At 45.0% G+C, this 21,567-nt stretch overlaps 1 protein-coding gene across 3 annotated transcripts; it reads right to left on the bottom strand.

The window, feature by feature from the left end:
* Nucleotides 1–4,760: 4,760 nt before the first annotated feature.
* rbbp8l (retinoblastoma binding protein 8-like) lies at nt 4,761–15,560 on the bottom strand. Of its 3 annotated transcripts, none has more exons than XM_018737629.2 (14): nt 15,336–15,560; nt 12,576–12,695; nt 12,283–12,325; nt 12,037–12,135; nt 10,479–10,591; nt 10,087–10,162; nt 9,809–9,975; nt 9,624–9,676; nt 8,532–8,623; nt 7,510–8,293; nt 6,804–6,915; nt 6,543–6,601; nt 6,224–6,344; nt 4,761–4,997 (listed from the first exon to the last, which is right to left on the bottom strand). In XM_018737629.2, exons 2-14 carry the CDS (start codon nt 12,640–12,642, stop codon nt 4,927–4,929), a joined length of 1,857 nt encoding a protein of 618 aa, XP_018593145.2. In that variant the 5' UTR covers nt 12,643–12,695; nt 15,336–15,560; the 3' UTR covers nt 4,761–4,926. The 3 variants fall into 3 exon arrangements, with proteins under 3 accessions (XP_018593145.2, XP_018593148.2, XP_018593147.2); XM_018737632.2 differs by having other exon boundaries at nt 6,804–6,912; XM_018737631.2 differs by having other exon boundaries at nt 12,037–12,132.
* Nucleotides 15,561–21,567: the final 6,007 nt, after the last annotated feature.

The following is a 21,567-nucleotide window of genomic DNA, read 5'->3' as shown; positions in this document are numbered from 1 at the left end:
TGACCAAAGGGCTCTGCCAAATAAAGGGGAAAAGAAGAAATACTAATAATTTCTGCTTGGCACTTAGTTTTTGAAGCGGTGTAAGACACCTGTTTCTTTCCAGGCATAAGAGGACAGCAGCTTTAAAAGCATACTACTCTTACTACTCTTACTAGTTTGCATTACATACCTTATTTCTGAGAACCTGTTGCCCATGTCATGTGACATTAATCACCGCAGATATAGATAACCAGAGCCATCGTTTTAGGACTATACCATCAGATTTGCATATGGATCCTTTTGACAAGGCGTGCTCTTCGCAGGACTTTTCAAGGTTTTGAAGAGAACCAAATGGTGTTCGGTGTCCACCATGAGCTATGCTCAGAAGGCGATAAAAGTTGCATTTGCTCGTGCATCCCATACATTTAAAAGTGTTCATCTGGTTAATCCATTATCGGAGGTCAGGCGTAACGGCGGACTTCCGTTTCAGCATCCAGCTTCACGCAAACTCTTTCTCGGGCCAGGAACCGAGGACTCATTTCGGAATGCGTGTTTGAGGCATCTCCGGTCCTGTTATTGTTATTGTCATTGATATGGTATGTGGGATCTACATTACGAAGCTTCCTTAGACTGGTTGGCGCACTTCGGAACATATCACTCGCTTTCTGCTTAGATATGACTGGGAGGGTGAACGGAGACGATGGATGCAAGCGCTGGTGAACTCATCTCCACACCTTTCGTACCATCTTTAACCCTCTCTTGTCTTCCATACTCCTGAATAAGAGCAGCCAGTGCCCGCTCTGTTGCTGCGCTGCCCCGCAAATAACTCCCTTGGCAGCTAATGTGAGATGATCCCGCTGCGACCAAAATCTCCCAATCCATCCATATAGCCATGTCATATTTTCTGCTGCAAGAGAGGGTTGATTCTTCTCTTTTGTTCGTATCTGCAAGTTCCATAGGTCAGCATTTCATTCGGTGTGGTCTTTTTCTGCCGTCTGGCAATACTCAACCAGTTCTCTCTTGTGTTTTCAGCTGCAGTGGCAGCCCGGGCCCCTGATATGCAAACAACAAGAGAGGAGGGGAGGAAGTTCGCTGATCTAGAGATCGCATTAACAATAAGGCACGCTCCTATGTGTCAGGGTAGCTCGGTGTGCGTGGTGCTTGCGCCTTCAGTCCCTTGTAGATGGATGACTTCTTGTGCTTGATATGCATATTTTCAGTTTTTTCAAAGATTTTTTTCAGCCCAAAAAAGAGAAATTTGCATTAGAATTGTGCAGATTACTTAAACCCTCCGTCTCATCCTCTGAAATACCAGGATACAGTGTATATTCTGTACCATGTACACTTTATTGAGATCCTAGCGTGATACTTTGATTATAAGTGCGACGCAGGTGAGACAATGAAAGCACCAGCATTGTGTATCTTTTACGGTCTCCGCTATCTTCTGTCCACTTCTCACAGCCCTCCCCCGCACCCCCCCCCACCCCCCACCATAGTCTACAATTTCTACTGCAGTTGCAAATGGAACATTCACTCTTGCAAAATGTGTTCTTTGCTAAACCCCAAAAGAGGAACGAGAAATCATTTTTTAGAATTTGTCTTTTTTTGCAACTAGACAGGAATTGCATTTAAACGACAAAAATAGACTGCTGGGAGTTATAACCGTTGCCGGGAAAGAGAATGAACAAAATGCAAACTTATTATCAAAAAAATGGATATTTTACACGCTTTGTTTAGTGGGTAGGCGAATAAAGAGGAAGGACAGCTTCCCCCACTTTCGTGTCCACTTCTTGAGAAGCAACCCAGACATCAGCGGCGGTGACTCCAGAAGTCTTGCTTGTGAGTTGAAGTGCTAGTGTTGCAGGGAAATTTTGTTGTTTCATTAATGTTATAATTGTGATTCATCATCCTGGGATTCCATCGTTCCCGAAACGCGGTGCGATAGCCTTTTGTCCCGTGGTCAACGGGCCAGTCTGCTGCTCTTGTACTCTTTTTCAAGTGAATTCGGCAGCAGGCCACAGGATGGCATCTCTGGGCAAAGCTGATGTCCTATGAGCCCGCCTGCACGAGGACGGTCATCTCATGAAGAAACCTTCTTCGCCTGGGGCACAAGAAGGAGGCATGTACACACCACAGTGACCACATGCATTTGTCTGCAGCAGCCTCTACGTTTATGACACTATATTTAACTGATGCTTTACTCCGAAAGACTGACAAAGTTAACTTTCATACTGAGCTCCCCACAATTATTGAGCTATTTATACAAGTGGGCCCTTATTACAGAAGAATATTTAAAAAAAAAACTCACTCTACTCAACTGACAATATTAATGAGCTGAAAAAATAATGGCTCAACCTTTACGTAGCAACATAAAATTTAGTTTGTACAAGACTGCGTTTTGCTAAGCGCCTTCATCGGCGTGTGTGTACGGTACAGTACTTCACGAGACATGCATACAGTCCATAAGATGGGTGACAGGTAATGGCATCATAACTTTTAGACAAACAATTGAACGGTAGGCATAAACCGTACGAAAAAAGAGCAGTATGTGGAGAAACGCACCGATACCGATAGTTAAAATAATAGGTGACAAATAAAGAACAAGAAACAAAGAACAATGAATGAAGGACAAAAAAGATGAAGAACTGAATTTTATAAAAAAAAAAACAATATAAAGGCCTCTCCTCTGTAACCCCATTCGGTGAGACAGTATTTAAAAAGTGGATACGCCAAAACTCGCTCAGCAGAAAAAGCGTGTCTCGGTCGCTACTTCTTCTTCGTAACCTCACTGCATCACCCCGCTCAATCAGGTGATACAGCCTTCAGTTTCTTGAATTTTTGTTGATTTAAATAAAGCCTGTCGCACCACAGAGAAATATAAGGACATTCCTAGTATTGGCTGATAGACTATTTTGGAGTTTATCACTTAACTTTTATCATCTGTGGTATGGTCCACCAGCCAAAGGTAGGGATGTTCCTTCCTGACTGTTTCTCCACACTTATATTTAAATAGCTATCATAGTTATTAAGTTTACTTGTTGCATCCTCCGCAAAACACTCCAAGGCAATATACTGGGACTGCTACTGGACAAAAATAAAAGAAAATGAATACATGTGAATTTCAGGAAAAAAAATCATGCAGCAGCTACTGTATATATACATATATATATATATATATATATATATATATATATATATTGTTTATATATAGACAATAAGTGAAGTTATGGGGAGCAAGGTTAAAAAAAAGAAAAAGCTATTAATGGATAAGTATGTATGAATGAGTGACCCAGTGTAAGTAGTGTATCTAGCAGTGTAAGTCACCACGGTGAATAAGGTGTGTGGGCTGATAGCAACACTACATAGAGTTCATTGGAAGTTGCTTTGGAGAAAAGCCTCTGCTAAATAAATAAATGTAAAAAAAAAACTATTAACATCTTCCAGTATTACCCAGATTTCTGGGAACACAAATTTTATAATTTTATTGCTATTATATATTTAGACTAATAATCCCATAAATTTTATTTGTAAACAATTCGCGTATGTTTTTTCCTAGGTCCTACCACATAACGATTTTAAGCTTTGAATGTTTTTGGAAATACAGGATGTTTTCTAGACAGGATGTTTATTCAGTTTGGCGTGTAGATTTGAACAGATGTCAAGCAAGCTGTGACATTTTCAACGGATTAAATATATACTCTGCACATTGTGGCGTTTCCATTTCCATCCTACGGACTGCAGTGCCTTTGTCGAGGTACCCTCTACTGGCACCCGCCAGCAATGCAGCTTGTAACAAACCAATGGATAGATCGCGTCCGGTCAATTTTCTGGAGATACTTGGAGTGAACAAAGAGGCAATACAGAAAAGTGTATTACAGTGTGTAACTGTACACATTCAAAATGTGACTTCAAACATATTGCGCAAGACACAAGCAGAAGAGAGCGAAGTGACTCTATGGAGGAAGACCGAAACACTTATCAGTGACATTTCACACCGATCTCATGCTTCTAATTTAACCAATGCTAGAACCAGCTTTCCAGTTATTCTTACCTGTTCTACTGAATTAGAAAAGGGACCGTTGCTGTATCTGAGTATTTTTTTTCAGATTGTTGTGTGGTCTTTATGGTCACACACACACACGCACAGCAGTAGGAACTAGAGGCAACAACTAGAGCATCTTCTCATTGCTGCAGAAAACACATACACTTCTTGAAAGACACGTACTTGTAACCCTGTACCCTGTTTTTTGGACAGTGACCATGTATATTCTGAAGGGTTTTTTTTTTTTTGTTAAATTTGACAGCACAGGTCTACACTGACTTCTAACATGTAGTACAGTAGCACCTAAGCTGTCTCTCTCACATGATGGGTGGGAATCACGTCTGCTTCTTTGTATTCCTGCACACTGTTTTATTCAAACCACCTTTCGTAATCAAAGACAAACACTTTTTTTGTTTTTTATTTAGTGTCAATTGCATTTCAGTGCTGGTTTAACAATGTATCTGCTAAGATAAAGTATTTCATAGGTAGATAGATAAGCACTTTATTGATACCTGGGGAAAAATTCAATATTTTCACATAAATTCACATTGTGAGACATGGTAACAAATAGGGAGAATTGTATTAAAGAAACATGGGGTGTGGTGGTGCGGTGGGTTTGGCTGCATCTTGCTCTCTGGCAAGTCAGGGGTTCGAGTCCTGCTTGGGGTGCCTTGTGATGGACTGGCGTCCTGTCTTGGGTTTGTCCCCTCCCCTTCCAGCCCTGCACCCTGTGTTGCCGGGTTAGGCTCCAGTTCATCGCCACCCCGTTCGGGACAAGTGGTTTTAGACATTGTGTGTGTAGTTCAGCAGAGCATGTACTGCGTACTGGGACAGACCAGGTAGTTCCTGAAGAATTACTACTTCTTCATAGTTTGAGGTCTCCCCTGGCTCACCTGAGGAGTTGTTCAGCTCTCCATGTCTCCCTGAGACAAGGTCAGCTTCCCTCTCCGGTCTTTGGGGGATCGCCGAAGCAGGACTGGTGCAGACATGGAATGTATCAAAAAAGAGCAGACCTTGCAATCAATAATTCCTATCTGTCTTCTATGTAAATAAAATATGTATATAAATAAATTAGATTTTGTCAAAAAATTGGGTTGGGAAGCACTTAAGGTCTCAGCCTTGCAACCTGAAGGTTTAATGGTTGAAACTCCGTTCCCTGGTGTTCCTATAGTACCTTTGAATAAGGTGCTTATCCCAAAGGAGTTTGCATGTTCTCCCCATGTCTGGGTAGGTCTCCTCCAGGTGCTCTGGTTTCCTCCCACAGTCCAAACACATGCTGTTCCGCTTCCCCAGAGTGTGTGAGTGAGAGAGAGAGTGTGTTCCACTGATGTATGGATGAGTGACCCAGTGTAAGTAGTTTATCTAGCAGTGTAAGTCACCTTGGTGAATAAGGTGTGTGGCCTGATAACACTACACAGTGTTCATTGGAAGTCACTTTGGAGAAAAGTGTCTGCTAAATAAATACATGTAAATGTAAACTGTTACAGCGAGACTGTACAGGTATGAATTAGGTCAAATACACTTAAATTGCATTTTTGTCTTTAAGACAAGGGTTTCCACACTTCAGTTTCTTAAAAAACATTGCATTCTACAATAGGAATAGTCACGAAAATGACTACTTAGTGAGCCGGACTTACACTGGTAGTACCATCCTGTGAAACTTGTTCACATTGTCCACCACAGAGTTTACATTACAAAGGTCAAACTTAAAGCACGTAAGCATTTTAGCCAATGTCTGCAAGAACTTCACAACTTACAGTTATTGCTTCCACGGGCGTAGGAAAAGCACACAGAACTCAAGACGCTTCCACTATGCCTATCCTGACAGTAGTGCATCATGAAAATAGCGCACGTGCACAAATTGCGTATAACTTACGGAAATAAAGGTTCTGCTCAACAAAGCAATTAATCACATGAGCTAAATGAATCTGCGGGCAGAACACTTATCCTTTGCGCCTTATCATTGTATAGCCCTGAAATTCTATCACCTGTGATTAAAAAATGGCCCCAGAGCTTTTTTTGCATCAGCAGCTTATTTAATAAGACTCAAAAAGGAATATTTTTTTTCCCTAACTTGTGCTACAGAAAAGGCAGCGTAAATATAGAAATTTCTGGAACTATGGAGACACATGATCTAAGGAATGGATGGATGGATGGATGGATGGACTTATGACCATGTCAGTGATGCTATCCGGAACTCACCATCCCTTCCAAAGGCAGGTCCTCTCCGTGTCCTCCGCCCATTTTGGCCTCTATCGGGGGAGGAGCAGTCCTCATCCAGTGTGCCATCAACTCTGCTTTCTGGACGTAGAGCCGCTGGCATCTGTCGGGAGCCAAATGAGCCAAACTACTCATCGCTGACAATAAGCAAACCTTACAAACATATTAATGCATTTTGTAATATATTTCAAATAAGTGGACAGACTCTTCAAGGTACCAAATCTTATTTTCACATTTAGCTTAGGTTCATATGAACCTGCCTCCCTAGAGAAGGAAATGGTTTTTAATGTCTAACACTTACTTCTTGATCGGACGATTCCTGCGTTTCAATCCCTTCTTTCATTGTCTCCAACACTACAACTGCGCATGCAAGGAGAAAATTAACACGCAAACACACACAGACATTTTTAGTATAGTGGGGATTTTGTCACCGTATCAAAAGTCATAAAAAGTTTTTGCATTTTTTAACGTTTTAAAGCGTTTAAGGAATATGACACTTGTAAAAATTCCCCCACAGGGGTTAAAAAGAAAACATCTGGAAACTGAGGACCGATACTCTTACCTGGACGGAGAGATATGGTAAGGACAGGGACTTTTTTCTGTTCCTCCTTTGGTGAGAGCTGTGAATTCTTCTCCTCTTTTCCTCCATTCGACTCTTCCTCCTGCTCCTGCTTCTGGAATCAAAAATGTCCCGATGAAACCCTGCTGAGACTCCACGCTAAGGGTCTGTAGCCAAAACGGCTTCTTGAAACGCTGAACAAAGCATTACGAACGTCAGTCGGAGGAGCTGATGTCACACCTTCACCTCTGAAATACTCAAATGCTTTCCCACTGAGTGTTTTGAGTACAGTCCTGGAATTATGTGCCAAAACACTGCTGGGACTATTTTTTTCCTCAATATACTCTTCACTGTAATGTGTTTGTTGAACTCATGTTTACTGCTTCCGCTGCTCATCTACATCGTCTACTTGGCTGCTGGTTTGTACAGCTGAAGTTCATGACTGCCGCCAACGCTTGAATACAAACAGCGACACGTTGCAAAAATGTCTCACTCTCTAGTCCTCCCAGGGCATGTTGGTGTGGATGCTGGTTTGTACAGGCACTGCTGTGTATGGGTACTGGTGTGTATAGATACCAGCGTGTACTGACACTGGTGTGTATGTGCTTTTACCTGGAGTGACTACGTGAAAGAATGACGCTGTGTGTTTCCCATATAATTTTTGCATCCACTACTGTGGAAACGTGATTGCGTGTGTGTATCAGCCTACCTGATGGTCTTTTCTGCCAGAATGAGGGAGTGGCCCCTGCGAGGGGCTGGTGGGCGGGAACGCCTGGGCGGGGGCGGCGCTGGGTGAAGATAAGGCCGAACCACATGACGGAGGTAACGTCTGAGCCTGAGGCGGAGCCTTTATCGCGGACACCTTGTCGGACCCCCCTGCTCCCTCGGGGTCTTCTTCCGGCAGGGAAGGGGTGGGCTTGCGAACCTTCGGCTGCTCGCTGGGCTGGGACCGCCGCGGGTCGGACAAATCAAGAGGGGCCTCCCCTGCAGCGTCAGTCGAGTTTTTCTCCGAGCGCTTGTCCGTTGTCCTGCTGCCGCATTTCAGCAGAAGCGGTGCTGCCTCTTTCTCCTTGGTCCTCTCTTTCCACCGTGTGTCTCCCGGGGGCAGTACCTGTCCCAGGGGCTGAACGGCACTGAGGAGTGGCTCGGGGCTGCGCTTTCTGCCCCAGTTCCCAGGGTGGCCGTCCAAGCCCTCGCCGGGGAACTGCTCCTTTCCTAGCCGCTTCCTCTCATAGTTCGCCAAGGCTGCCCACTCCTGGTGATCGATGATGGGATAGGGCAGCGAAAGGCGGGTGGTTTTGATGGGCCGCGGCCGGTAAATCACTGGACTCTGAATGAGGTGAGTGCCGATCTTCTCATCCCAAGGGGAAGCAGGGGACGAGGATGAAGAAGGGGAGGAAGAGACGGGGACGTGGAAGCCCTTGAGAAGGAGCAACGGGGAGATGGGGGAGTTGTGCGGGTGGTACTGTTCCATAGCCTCCATGCTGCGAGTTCTGAGGGGAGAGCGTGGAGCCCCAGAGAAGGGGGAGGGTGGAGGATGGAGAGACCAGCGAACGGGGCACATGACATGAACATGGAAAACAAGAAGGCAGAATGTGAGTTGATGCAAAATCTGACAAAGTGATTGATTTCCAGTCCCACACTCCTACTGTAAGTGTACATCTCCCTGTCTGTCTCCTTTGTCCCCCAACCATCTTCATCCCATCCCGCTATCACAACGTTCCCTCTCACCTCTTCACTCCTGAGGAACCTCTGGGGGCTGTAATGTCAGCCCTCTGTCCTGGGGAGACAGGAGGACATTTTGCTTGCAGTTTGTTGGAAACCTCAGGGAAAACAGACAAAAACCACATGAATGTGGACATTCTTTCTCCAAATACAAATTAGATTTCCAGAAGCATTTTTTAAATCAATAATAATAATGCATTTACATGTATTAATTTAGAGGAAACTTTTCTCCAAAGCGACAACGTTAAGCTACCTACAATTATTTACCCAGTTATCTTCACCAAAAAGTTTGATTTTGCCACTCTGTTGTCCAGTCAAACCACAGCCTAAATTCTGTTTCGATTAAGTTATAGAAAATAATTTGATTATGCTAATACATCTACAAACAACATTTATTACTGATCCACACCAGCAGCTTCTTTTATGAATATGTGGTTGACTCAAGTGCCTGACATACAGGAAAAAGTAACATTCAGTTTTCATGATAATTTGAATGAACTTTGGAATATTTGCTCACCCTTTTGCAACTTCTTAAATAGTGCTACATGATCCCACCTGGTAAATATTGTAACCTTTTGCCCTTGCATTGCATGCATGAATGTGCATTTGCAATTTCTGGCTGTATTGATTCTGTCTCGGTTGCAGTGACTCGGTTCTGTTCTGTTCTGTTGTCAATTAAATAAAAAAGGATGTAATAAATATAATTTACATTTATGATACATTATATACATTTATTCAGTTAGCTGATGCTTTTCTCCAAAGCGACTTACAATGCTAGTTTACCTGCAGTGATTTAACCATTTATACAGCTGAGAAATTCTTGCTGGAGCAATTTATGGCAAGTACCTTGCTCAAGGGTACTACAGCAGTAGGTGAAAAATTGATTCTGAGACCTTCAGAACCAAAGGCTCTAGATAATTTGAATTGAATCGCATCATAATAAATAATTTTGAACTGAATCACACTAAAAAAATTATTTGCTTATCAGAACTTCTTTACAAGCTAAATTTTCTGAAAATATTCTGTACCACATTCATACAGTCGTTACACTGAAAGAGGTCTGCAAACCGTAAAAATGTTGGATGATAAAATAGTTACGTATGGCTCCTGTCCGGTCCATGCTGGTGGCTTTCTACATTCTTGCGGCTTCTCTGTGACGTTCACAAAACAGGAAAAGCAAAGAGTTAATGGTTGGCTGAATTTCCAGAAGGAATCCGCACTCAGTAATGAAAGGATTCAGAGCTTTGGGGGGGTCACGTGGATAGAAGCGGCCCGTCTCGCACCTTCAGCACTGAGGAAAGGGACGGGGTCTGGATCGGCCTTCACTGCAGCCAGCGTTGGAATCTGCCCACTTTGAGTCTGCGCGCAGTTTTTCGTTGCTTCCCCGGCAGGGATGGGAGGGGTGCCCGACTCCGGAGTTGACACCTGGGAGCTGTGACCGTTCTGACCTCTACAGTGACACGGAAACAACGCAGCCATTTACATAAGATATACGCTGGAGTGCGTTTTTTCTTCCAACACGTGCTTGCGAGCGTGCGAGTGAGAGATAGGGCAGACTCACTCAATGATTCCTCGCAAGCTCTTGACCTCCTCCTGCAGCCTCTTGTTCTCCTTCTTCAGGGCATTCATCTCGCTCACTGCGCACAAGCACACGTGCTGAAGGACTCGACGGAAACACTCCGGAAGAACGGAATGAAAACGCGTTCGAAGTGTGTTTGTCGCAGCGAGCTGCTTTTAGGAAACGGAGGATCATCCCATCACCGAGGAGACTATGATCTTGAGCGTATCGAGAAGGAAACTCCCTAGGATCAGCGACGGGCAGCGCAGGATAACAGTTAAAAACTGAGATTTTAATCTAAATTTCAAACTGCAGATACAAAAACGGAAGGTAACCAGCAACACTGTGGGATGTTGGGAGTGGGTATTGGGTGTAGCAAAGCTTGAGACAAGTACCCAGGACAGAGATGTGCTGGAGACTCTGGATCTGCGAGCTCTCGTACTCCTGCTGCTTCCGCTTGGCCACGTCCTGAGTGACCGTGCACCGGTCGCACAGACCTGCACGCAACCTGGGAAAGGGTAAACGCAGAGGTCACATGGAGGTCACACAAACCGACATGAATGCACGGTTGGGCAGGCTGAGCACAAACAAGGCCACACATTCTATATTCACACACACACACACAGTCGGGGAGACGAAGCTGTAGCTCAAGGCAATAAAATTTTTTGCTTTTTCAACAGTAGCACAAGGTATTTCAGGGCTTCTGAGGTCAAATATGGTATTTTCCCTCAATGTTGGAAACGAAGGCTAGGATACTGAGGGTCAGTTACTTCTTAACGTGATCACACTGTGCTGTAGGCCCAGCCAATCAGGAGCGACACATTTTTCCTCTTTAAATATGATGTTATATTATAACATTATGTTATAATGTTTCTCTCTGACATGCTGGGATGTGTGATACAGGGAGTGACCACACAAACTGGTAATGGGTGGACCAACAGCATTTATTCAGTTGCAGCATTTAAAAGATGTAAGGCTTACTGCTAGGAAAAAAAGAACCCCTAAGAACTACCCAAGGACAAAAAAAAAAAAAAATCAGGTCACATATTATACACAAACTGAAAAGGAAACCATACAAACACCAGCAAGAAAACATAAAAAAAAAAAAAAAATAGTAGAAGTGGAAAAAAAAACTATAAACTTGCTTCTTCTCACTCTTTGTCTCCTTTATTAAAGTCTTTAATTGACCAAATTGGCCATACCTGGTGCTCGCTTTGTCTAAATGAGCCCTCACCAGGGTGGGGTCTCAGTCTAGGAGTCTAGTTGCATGGCTTCTCTTATTGCCTGCCACAAATACTTTCTACAACAAACAACATCCCAAAAGTTTGATAATGTACTGCTTTTGAACGTCTGGACATGGTTGTTCAGAAAACACCCCAAGGGGAATACAAGGGCTTCATGGGGAGTCGAGCAAAGTGACGAGTTCACAGGGAGCCTGCACTCTACCTGGAGAACGTGAAGGAAACGCCCACTTCTGAAACACCACACCCCCAGCGGCAGGGAGTTACAAAACCTGTTCGCTTGCGTGAGCGCAGGATGTTCTTGATAAAGACTAACACTTAGAAGTGACACACCATCCGTGTTCTACCAGTCGATACCATGCCCTTTTCCTTTTTTTTTAAAAAAAAAAAAAAAGAACCCAAGAACTCATTTATTCTGTATAGGTTTAATTATTATTATTCATGGTAAAAGAGAGGGGGCGCGACGGCGCAACGGGTTTGGCCAGGTCCTGCTCTCTGGTGGGTCTGGGGTTTGAGTCCCGCTTGGGGTGCCTTGCAATGGACTGGCATCTTGTCCTGGGTGTGTCCCCTCCCCCTCCAGCCTCGCACCCTGTGTTGCCAGGTTAGGCTCCGGCTTGCCGCGACCCTGCTTGGGACAAGTGGCCTCAGCCAATGTGTGTGTATTCATGACTGAACGTTACAGCTCTTTATACTGTGATGCACACAAACACACCTGTTCTCCAATTGTTTGATGTTTTCAGTTAATGTCCTCTGTTGCTCTCGTAGCTGTTGGTTCTTGTTGAACAGCTCTTCCATACGTTTTGTATCACTGCTTATGAACACAGGATTCATAATTCATCATCTTCACACCACATAGGTACACTTTCGTCTTGCTTGAGCAGCATTATAGATGGCGATCGACACCAGCTTGGTAGCTAAAACAAGTGATTAATCAGCGAAGCATAAGATCAACTCTCACCAGCACTTCTGATTTGTCAGCTCCAGGACTTTTTCTTGCCATCCTAAACAGTAAGCGAAATATCAGTGCGATTTGTTTTTGGAAGTCAAAGTTGTCATGAATTAAAAACAACTGATTTAATATCATTGAAAATGTCCCTTTCCTTGCAGTGTCTATCTTCAGATGTGCTCACGTGACGTTTCAGATGCAGCCGGGACGAGTAATGAATACGCGAGCTAAGAACCCAAACTGAGCTGAGGTTATGGAAACATCTAGAATTGTCATGCACTGCAAGGGCATCACATGCAGCCTACCTTCAAGCTCCCTTTCGTGAAGGACCTTCAGCTTATGGAGCAGTTCATTGAAGCTGTCCATAGCCATGGTTGGGTTTCAGGTCGGTCCTACAGGGGATCAAAGGTCATCTCCTCTTAGGGCTGCAAAGCAAGCGGAAAATTCAACAGCAACCAGTAAAACAACACAAACTTTGTTGAACAATGGCGTGCGCCTATGTGTTCGTCATCACGAGCCTGTCAACACAAGCTGAACGTTTCAGATATTGGAAATGATGGCAACCGGCTTGACAGGATTTTCAAGGATGGTGCCTGGAGCGTAACTTATTTGTGTGTCGTTTGAGTGTATGATGGTGTGCGTCTCTCTGCGTGTCGGATAAAAGGGATGTGCGTTGTGCAACTTGTTGTGGTTGTGCCCATTACTGTTTCAGAACAGTTCATGCAAATACACACATTTGCACTGATTCCCACACAAATTCAACAATGCACAAAATAAAGAAATAAAACACGGAGCTGTTAAACCAGTGCTGCAATCTTCATTCAGCAGAGGGGCGATGCTTTATGTAAAAGAAGCCATGTTTAAACCTGCTACAGCATGACCTGGAGATGCTCGCATAAGAGCAGCACATGCCCATTACACATCACTCACACTCCATCAGGCTCTTTGCCCGAACTCAGAGCAAACCAACCTGCTCAAACCAGGCCTGCATCTCTGAAACCATCCTAATGACTAGTGTCCGATCTGAATAAATTCGCTTTTTTAGGGCAGCTGAATTAGAATAACAAGCCCTCCTATAACCATAGTGCTGATGGAGCGCAGGGATCCAGCCGCCTAACTTTGCGTATTCATGTGAGCCGTTCGCCTTCTCAGCAAGTCGGGATACGTCGTCGGTCCTGAACGGGAGAGAGTGCAAGAAGCAGCATGTTCTTGCAACAACAGGAAGAGGGAGAGGATCTCAGCTTTCCAGACCTGGGGAGTTCGTCTCATTAATGAACTGACCGATAGGCTGCCGGTTAAAGAGCGGAGTTCCTTCAAATAAAAACATGGGCATAATCCAGAAAAATTAACCTCACAGTTGCAGTGTTGATCCCCAACATGCAAAGTGCACATGTGCTCTCAAACCATCTTAGGAGTTTTCTAATAAGTACAGCAGAAGCATCAAGGGAGACTTGTAAAATTAAGTTTTTAGTTCGACTCTGGGGGGCGCGGTGGTGCAGCAGGCGTGGCCGGTTCCTGCTCTCCGGTGGGTCTGGGGTTCGAGTCTCTCTCGGGGTGCCTTGCGGCAGACTGGCGTCCCGTCCTGGGTGTGTCCCCTCCCCCTCCAGCCTTGTGCCCTGTGTTGCCAGGTTAGGCTCTGGCTCACCGCGATCCTGCTCTGGACAAGCGGTTTCTGACAGTGTGCGTGTAGTTCAACTCCTGGCAGGGACCACCCTTTAACACAGTACTTAATAAGCCTTAACTGTTAGAGCGAAAATATGGATATGGACAGAAAATGGTTTGGATGGTTTGTCATCTGCAGTACAATATTAACTGTTATCCTCCTCTCAGGTGACAGAGATCTTTTCTAAAAACAGTTCATTGAAGACTCTTTAACTAAGTGATACTGAAAAAAGGATTCTTGGAGACGTCTTGCTTTTATTGTAAGCGCCATCAGTCAATGCATTGTTGTTTTGGAAAGTCCCAGGCTGAGCCCATGTGTCTGCCGACTACTCTGGTAGGACAGAAGGGAAGTACGTCATCACATGCATAGAAGACCATACCGGCACAGGTCCTCAGACTCCATACTGCAGGGGACGCAGGGAGTCGGACACTTACGAAGGGCACCGCATCAGGACACTGATGACGCTGATCATCTGAATTCATACTTCAGTAGACAATGGACATCTATAGAGAGTAAATCAAAGGTGTTGGCAAAAGGAAGCAATCGCATTCAGAGATAGATATGGCATCTGTCCGAGACAGCAAAACGAGTTTATTGAAGGAATGTGATGCAGGAAAAGATACCCTATACATAGGCTGCCAGTACGTATCAGTCAATAGTCAATAGCCTGGCAACAGTAGCAGCCCTACTGGTCAACACTGAGCGCGCAGTAAATATTACCGACAACTACCCAGCATGCATCTGGGAACCGTGTGTAGAGTAGCAGGCTGGGGTAGAACGTGCCAAGGATCCCCAGGAGAGTGTGGGAAAATGCGCCGAAAGGAGCTTGTCACATTGAGAGGGTACTGTCACAACATGCCTGAATCACATTGTGCCCTAGCTCCCCTCGCTCGCACGCCTGTTATGTGTCGCCTGCTCTGGGACCTGCCACCCTCCCGGCACACCTCCAGACCCCACCCCCTTCACATCTGGGGGAAAGAATGGCTCTGAGAGGAGCCAGGTCAATCTGAGCACTGAGTGGAGCGGCAGCTCAGTTTGTCCCTCTGATATTCAGACACGTCGCTGCTTTTCTCTATCAAAGACCTATTCGGAGTTCCAGAAAAGAGAGGCTGCAGAGGTGTCACAAACACGAAAGAGCACGAGAGTCGGAGCACCATAGCAATCTAAACAGTTCAACAATGGTGTGGCCGAAATCATTTTTTGCAGCTTCATACACGCACACATTCTTTACAGAGGAGTGTATCAACGTTGCTCTGAAATTTTCCCAGCTGTGAGTTGGTAACATCTGTATGGTAAACCTGCATGTCTTCTGCTTTAAATGATACCGTACGACAAATACTTGGTTAAAAAAGTAAGATTTACTGTCCCTCCCACCACATCTGTCTCTCCAATAAGTGCTTACCCAGTACGGTCCATTCATTGGGTCCAGCGAGATGTCACAAAAAAGCCGCGTTATAGAGCAAATGCCGAGTTCTCTGTTTCTCGGTCCCTACTGATGCAGGTTTTCCCCCCAGTTCAAGGGCGGAAGTGAAGAGAAAAGGAAGGAGAGAGCGAGGCAGCGCGTGTGAAAGAGAGGGAGAGAGCGATAGAGCACTCAGAGGAGGCAGAGGGACTAAACCAACGCCCTCTGTCCTGCCTAACTAGTGGGAAAACTGGTTCGAGTGGCACTCTCCTCCAAACCACACAAACATGTGGTTCTGGGCAGGTACCTGTTTGGCCCCCCCTGGCTTTTCCAGTTCTGCAGAAATCCAACAGGACTGGACCAACCGGATCTACAGACACCAGAGGGCGAAAAGACAGAGAAAATACTCCAGCAAGCGCACTGCTCCAGTTATAGTGGATTTGAAATTTATAGACAGAAAGGGTTGAAGAATTACACATTAGAAAGGCAAATATTAAAGCTGAACATGAAAACTTACATCCTTGGGCATAGTCTATGTAAATGCAATAAAACATTGGCAAGAGCATTCAAATTTACAGCGTACAGCATTGCTTTCAGTGCAAAAGTAGACCTATAGAAATGCTTTCGGGTACCTGTGTATAATATTGTTCTGTTAAACCAAACTCTACATGATAAATGGATTGTAAAGTGTTTTTTTACAATACATATCACAATTTATACATTTAGCAGATGCTTTTCTCCAAAGCAACTTTCAATGAACTCTATGTAGTGTTATCAGCCCACACACCTTATTCACCAAGGTGACTAGATATACTACTTACACTTGGTCACTCATCCATACATCAGTGGAACACACAACACTCTGGGAGAACCTGAACAGCATGTCTTTGGACTGTGGGAGGAAACCAGAGCACCCGGAGGAAACCCACACAGACACAGGGACAACATGTAAACTCCGCACAGGCTGAGCAGGGATCGAACCCACGTCCTTTCCCACCACCCAGGTGCTGTGAGACAGCAGTGCTACGGAGTATTTCCAGAGCATTACAGACAGAGTTTACAGAGCATTGCTGATTATGAAACAACATTGTTCCACTGTATTGTACAAATTCATTTTTTTCAGTTCCTGTCTTGCATACTGTGGGAGGCTGCAGACGTGTCAATGCAACCTGGGACTGCTCGCATGGAATTTCGTGCATGAAGGAAGCGGCTTTCTCCGCTTTGTCCACTGCCCTCCGTGAAAAGAGCAAGGTACTGTTGTGCACATGAGGGTATGATAAAAATGCTGTTTACACATTATTTCTTTTGTTTCACATCTTAAGAAACATATTTCCATTGGGTGATTTACAATGCTTTACTATTTTCTCACCCTCTCATGTCTACAAATCAAGTGTTTATATTTCTCCAGTGTTAATTACATCTGGGGAAGATTTCGTTAGAGAACACGAAAGCCCGAAAACTAAAAAAGTCTGACATTATGCATACGACATTGACGTACATACAATTACTGTAAGCTGAAGGGAGGTGGAGTTGTGGGGCACATGTGCACTTGGACAACTCTCCATTGCCTGTCTGTACCACTTCTGGATAATGAAGACCAGCTGCTGACTGTTAAAGGACAGTCGAGGGGAATATAAGAGGCAGCTGGTTTGAGGAGCTGGGAGGGGCACAGGGAGGAAGTAAGACCTCGATTTGGATGGCTGACTGTTTTCTGTGCCTAAATTATTGTGTGTTCTGCCTTAAATGGGCTGTGCCTCTTTTTTTGCTTTGAATGTGTAAATAAAACCATTTTCCTTTGAGAAACTTGCAATCCTGTAGCCTCTGTCCTGCCCCTGTGGCCAACTCCCCACCACAAATGGCCATAATATGTCTAACAGGAGGGTGAAGAATTCGTGTGAGGGGTGTGTGGGGGTCATCCACAATGCTGGTGGCTTTTTCGGACGCAGCGTGTGGTGTAAATGTCTGTAATGGAGGGGAGAGACACTCTATAGGACTTTCGGAGGTTGACTCCTTCAGTCGCCGAGGACCCGTGTCCCTTCTGCTTGAAGGCTACTCTAAACATGTTCCTTCCATGTCCTGTAAGAATCAGACCCATTCTTCTGAATTATTGTGTAACTGATATTGTAATTACGGCTTAAATCAAATCAGGTGCCACAGAGACATTGTTATATCTTTCCTTCTTCTCTCCTGCTGACTAAAGCACTTGTATTACTGAACAAAGGAATAACTGGTTAGACAAGCTTCGGCAATCTACATTATGAGGGTAGCAGTAGATAACAAAGAAAAATCCTCAGAACTGAGAAAACTAAATGGTCTTTTTTAGGACCGATGGGAAATTCTATCATCAGTTTCATTGTGTCTTTTTTTTGCGTTTAATTACGGGTATGTTGCTGTGGTGGCAAGATAATTCATCACATCAACTCTGTGTTGATCTCTAGTGTTCAGTACTGTAGATGTTAATGGAAGAAGCTGTAGACCCATGAAGATTTTACAGGTACATGTAGTTGATCTTTTGGACAGCAGGTAGCATAGCAGTAAAGGAGATAGAAATGTAACCTGTTAAAGCCCCACTAGTAATGTAGTGCCCTTGAGCAAGGCACTTACCATTAAGTACTCCAATATACATACACACACACTGTCAGAAACTGCTTGTCCCAAGTGGGGCTGTGATGAAACGGAGCCCAGCCTGGCAACACAGGGCTCAAGGCTGGGGGGGGGATGGGATACACCCAAGATGGGACACCGCTCCGGTGCAGGGCACCCCAAGCAGGACTCGAACCCCAGACCTGCCAAAGAGCGGAACCTGACCAAGCCCACTGCGCCAGCACGCCCCCCTACTCCAATATAAATGGCTCAGATATTGTCTCTGGATAAAAGTATCAACTCAACTTAGCACTGCATTAAAAATGAGAGTATGTTTGGTGTACTTTGTACCAATTCTTGGTCCCCAAAAAGAACTTGGTAGCACAGATAATCAGAGCCATGTGTGTGCTGGGATAGCAGACGTATGAGGGTTCAAGGTCTGAAACAACACAACCAAATGAAGTGGAAAGAAAAAGAGAAGGGGGCCAAAAACAGACACCTGGAGAACACCTGCCTGTGGATTTTATCCCCTAATACTTCATATGAAGAACAGGACAGATTCTGAAAGGAAAAGAATGAACCAAAGCCAAAGGAAGACAGATGGAATAAATGAAACAAGAGCAAAAACTGAGTGTTCGATAATGGAATTGCAGAATTCATAGCACAGCTTGTTCAATTATCAGACTTCAGATGGGATGTTGTTTTTTTTTATCGATAAAATAAAGTGCTATCTCTCAGCTGCTCTTGTATAAAACAGCTATTCAGAAAGCCACAGACCCTGGAAGTTCTAGAGAACTGTCAGGTGTTGTGTGGTCTACACAGCAGAAATAAACAACAGTAAAGTTATGTAACAGCATTCACATGTGTTTCCTCTGCTCCCAGATGATGAGGGGCTGGCCTTGGCCTGAACTCCACCCAAAACTTCCTCCGATCCCGCCCGACGCCGTGGCCCGTCCCGCCGACAGCACCTGGATTCTGTCCGCCGTCCCCTGGGGCCTCTATCCCCACCGCACGGATAAGACATCAAAGAGCCATGAAGATTTACATTATGCTGCAGAGAGCCATTAAAAAAATATTGCAGCAGAAATGTTTATGCAATATTATGGATGACAAGCAGAGGAGAACAAATCTCTCCCTAAGAATAGATGGGAGATTAAAAGGTTACCACTAAACTCAACAGAGTAACTGCAGTTAGTTAAAAAAAACAACTTTTATAGCTTACAGCTTGTAAATCAGAGTTCTTCAACAAGGCTTATGGGCGTTCGGTATGTTAGCGACGCTCAACGTACAAGTCGTTCCACCTCCGGTTGTTGCCGTGCTGACGTGCTGAGTACGTTGATACTGGAAGATGTGAGAAAGACACTTGGCTGCTCTGTCCGATGGTCACTTGACACCGTGAGCTGCAGCACGGTCCCCCTATAAAATAATCTATTGCTTTTGATCGCGGGCCTTGAACATTTGCGTTTACATTCAGTCATTTAGGAGGTACTTGTGTTCCATGCGAAGGGGTGTGGTGGCGCAGTGGGTTGGACCACAGTCCTGCTCTCCCGTGGGTCTGGGGTTCGAGTCCTGCTGGGGGTGCCTTGCGATGGACTGGCGTCCCGTCCTGGGTGTGTCCCCTCCCCCTCCGGCCTTACACCCTGTGTTGCTGGGTTGGGCTCCGTGACCCCGTATGGGCCAAGCGGTTCTGAAAATGTGTGTGTGTTCAATGCAGCACACAACTCATAAGAAAGAAAAGTGCATCTGACAACCGGCAGAGCACTTCAGATGCAGATACACAATTGTGAAAGCACAGTTAGTTTGTCCTGTATTGTTGTTTTTGCTGACGCGAAAGGCACGTGTAACCTGGAGAGGAAATATAAAGGTGGCTGTGGCACTAAATTTTCTTGCTTTTTGGAAAAAGTGAGTCCGTGACTCAAGGACCGGCTCGACACGTTCCTGAGCTCTCCTCTCGCCTCTGCTGCGTCCGCAGTTCGGTCACATGTGACGAAATTGGAACGCGCATCGGCAGCATCTCCTGTTCCTCTTTAGGCGATTTTTCACAAACTGTAGCAAACAGCAGTTGCGCTCGTACAATCCGATAGAATGTGTGAAAGCAGGGCAATGCAATGTCTTGTTATAAGCAGGGTTGCAGCAAGCCAGAGTCGAACCCAGGGGACACACTCTGCATGGGATGCCAGTCCGTTGCAAGGCACCCCAAGCAGGGCTCAAACCCCAGACCCATCACACAACAGGCACCTGCCAAACCCGCTGCACCGCTGCACCACTGCATCACTGCACCCCCCTGTCTGAAAGCAAAATAGAATAAATTTCTCTTAAGTGAGAAAATTTCCACTTTGCTCTTCTGTTCACTCTTTGAAGGTATTCCACAAGTAACCCTGAACATAACCGGAAACTTCTAGACTTTCTTTAAAAACTATTGGAATTAATTTTTGAACTAGTGTACAAAATTATTGTATTGAGTGATGTAAAAAAAAATTTAACTAGCAACTTAATAAATAGTAATTATTTAAGCCTTCAGCTGGAAAATAAGCCAGCGTACACAGGTGGTCTGTCCATAGGAGGGCTGAAACCTCTGCTTTAGAGAGCACAAGAACAAAACACACACACATCGTCTGAACCACTTGTCTCATACTCAGTCACGGGGAGCTGGAACCTAACCCAACAACACAGGGAATAAGGTTGGAGGGGGAGGGGACACACCCAGGACGAGATGCCAGTCCATTGCAGGGCACCCCAAGCAGGACTCGAACCCCAGACCCACCGGAGAGCTGGACCCAGTCCGACCCAGCGCAGCCCATTGCACCACCACCGCCCGCAAGAACAATAAACTTAGATAAATCATGCAGCAGAAGGAAACTGATAATCAATATACTGTCGTTATTTTCACAGCGGGGGCTGCGGTTGCGCAGTGGGTTGGACCGTGGTCCTGCTGTCCGGTGGGTCTGGGGTTCAAGTCCCGCTTGGGGTGCCTTGCGATGGACTGGCGTCCCGTCCTGGGTGTGTCCCCTCCCCCTCCGGCCTTACGCCCTGTGTTGCCGGGTAGGCTCCGGTTCCCCCGTGACCCCGTATGGGACAAGCGGTTCAGAAAATGTGTGTGTGTGTGTGTATTTTCACAGCTGGTTGATCGTGAAGTGCTTAGTGGACAATGAGCTGCAAGGAATGATGTTCACATTTCTTTTAATGCGATTTTTCTTTTATGTTTTTCTTCAACAGTCATTAGAAATGAGCATCAGAAATATGTTCCAAACACAAGCCTTAGCAATTCCTTAGGAGGCTCCGCCTCCCTTCATATTCAGTTTATTCCTCCGTGAAAGAGATTTGGGACCGCACTGTCCAAATTCTCCTGAATTGTGAAACAGCAGTTAATTCTCAGAAACTCTGGGATAAAACAGTTATTTCAGTTATTACAGCATTTCCTTACAACACTTTTTGTGAAATAACAGACTTGGCATCTAGTTCAGTAGCTCTACACTCATAGAATATTAACACTTTTTTCATTTTTTTTTTAATCAGATGCATTTACATTTATATAAGTGAAATACACACACACACACACACACACACACACACACACACACACATTTTCAGAACCGCTCGTCCCATACAGGGTCGCGGGGAACTGGAGCCTACCCAGAAACACAGAGCG

This window comes from Scleropages formosus, chromosome 2 (genome assembly GCF_900964775.1).
Source record: "Scleropages formosus chromosome 2, fSclFor1.1, whole genome shotgun sequence".
NCBI lineage: Eukaryota > Metazoa > Chordata > Actinopteri > Osteoglossiformes > Osteoglossidae > Scleropages > Scleropages formosus.
Note: the sequence above shows the minus strand (reverse complement) of the source record. Positions and strands in the feature narration are given on the sequence as shown.

What these genes read in the sequence shown, in the direction of transcription:
- rbbp8l (XM_018737629.2), bottom strand. Translation starts at nt 12,642, where the DNA reads ATGGCTATGGACAGCTTCAATGAACTGCTCCATAAGCTGAAGGTCCTT. An exon ending in TCACGAAAGGGAGCTTGAAG is followed by an intron (nt 12,326 to 12,575) that starts GTAGGCTGCATG and finishes CTTACTGTTTAG; the next exon opens with GATGGCAAGAAAAAGTCCTG. An exon ending in ATCAAACAATTGGAGAACAG is followed by an intron (nt 10,592 to 12,036) that starts GTGTGTTTGTGT and finishes ACCCTTTCCCAG; the next exon opens with GTTGCGTGCAGGTCTGTGCG.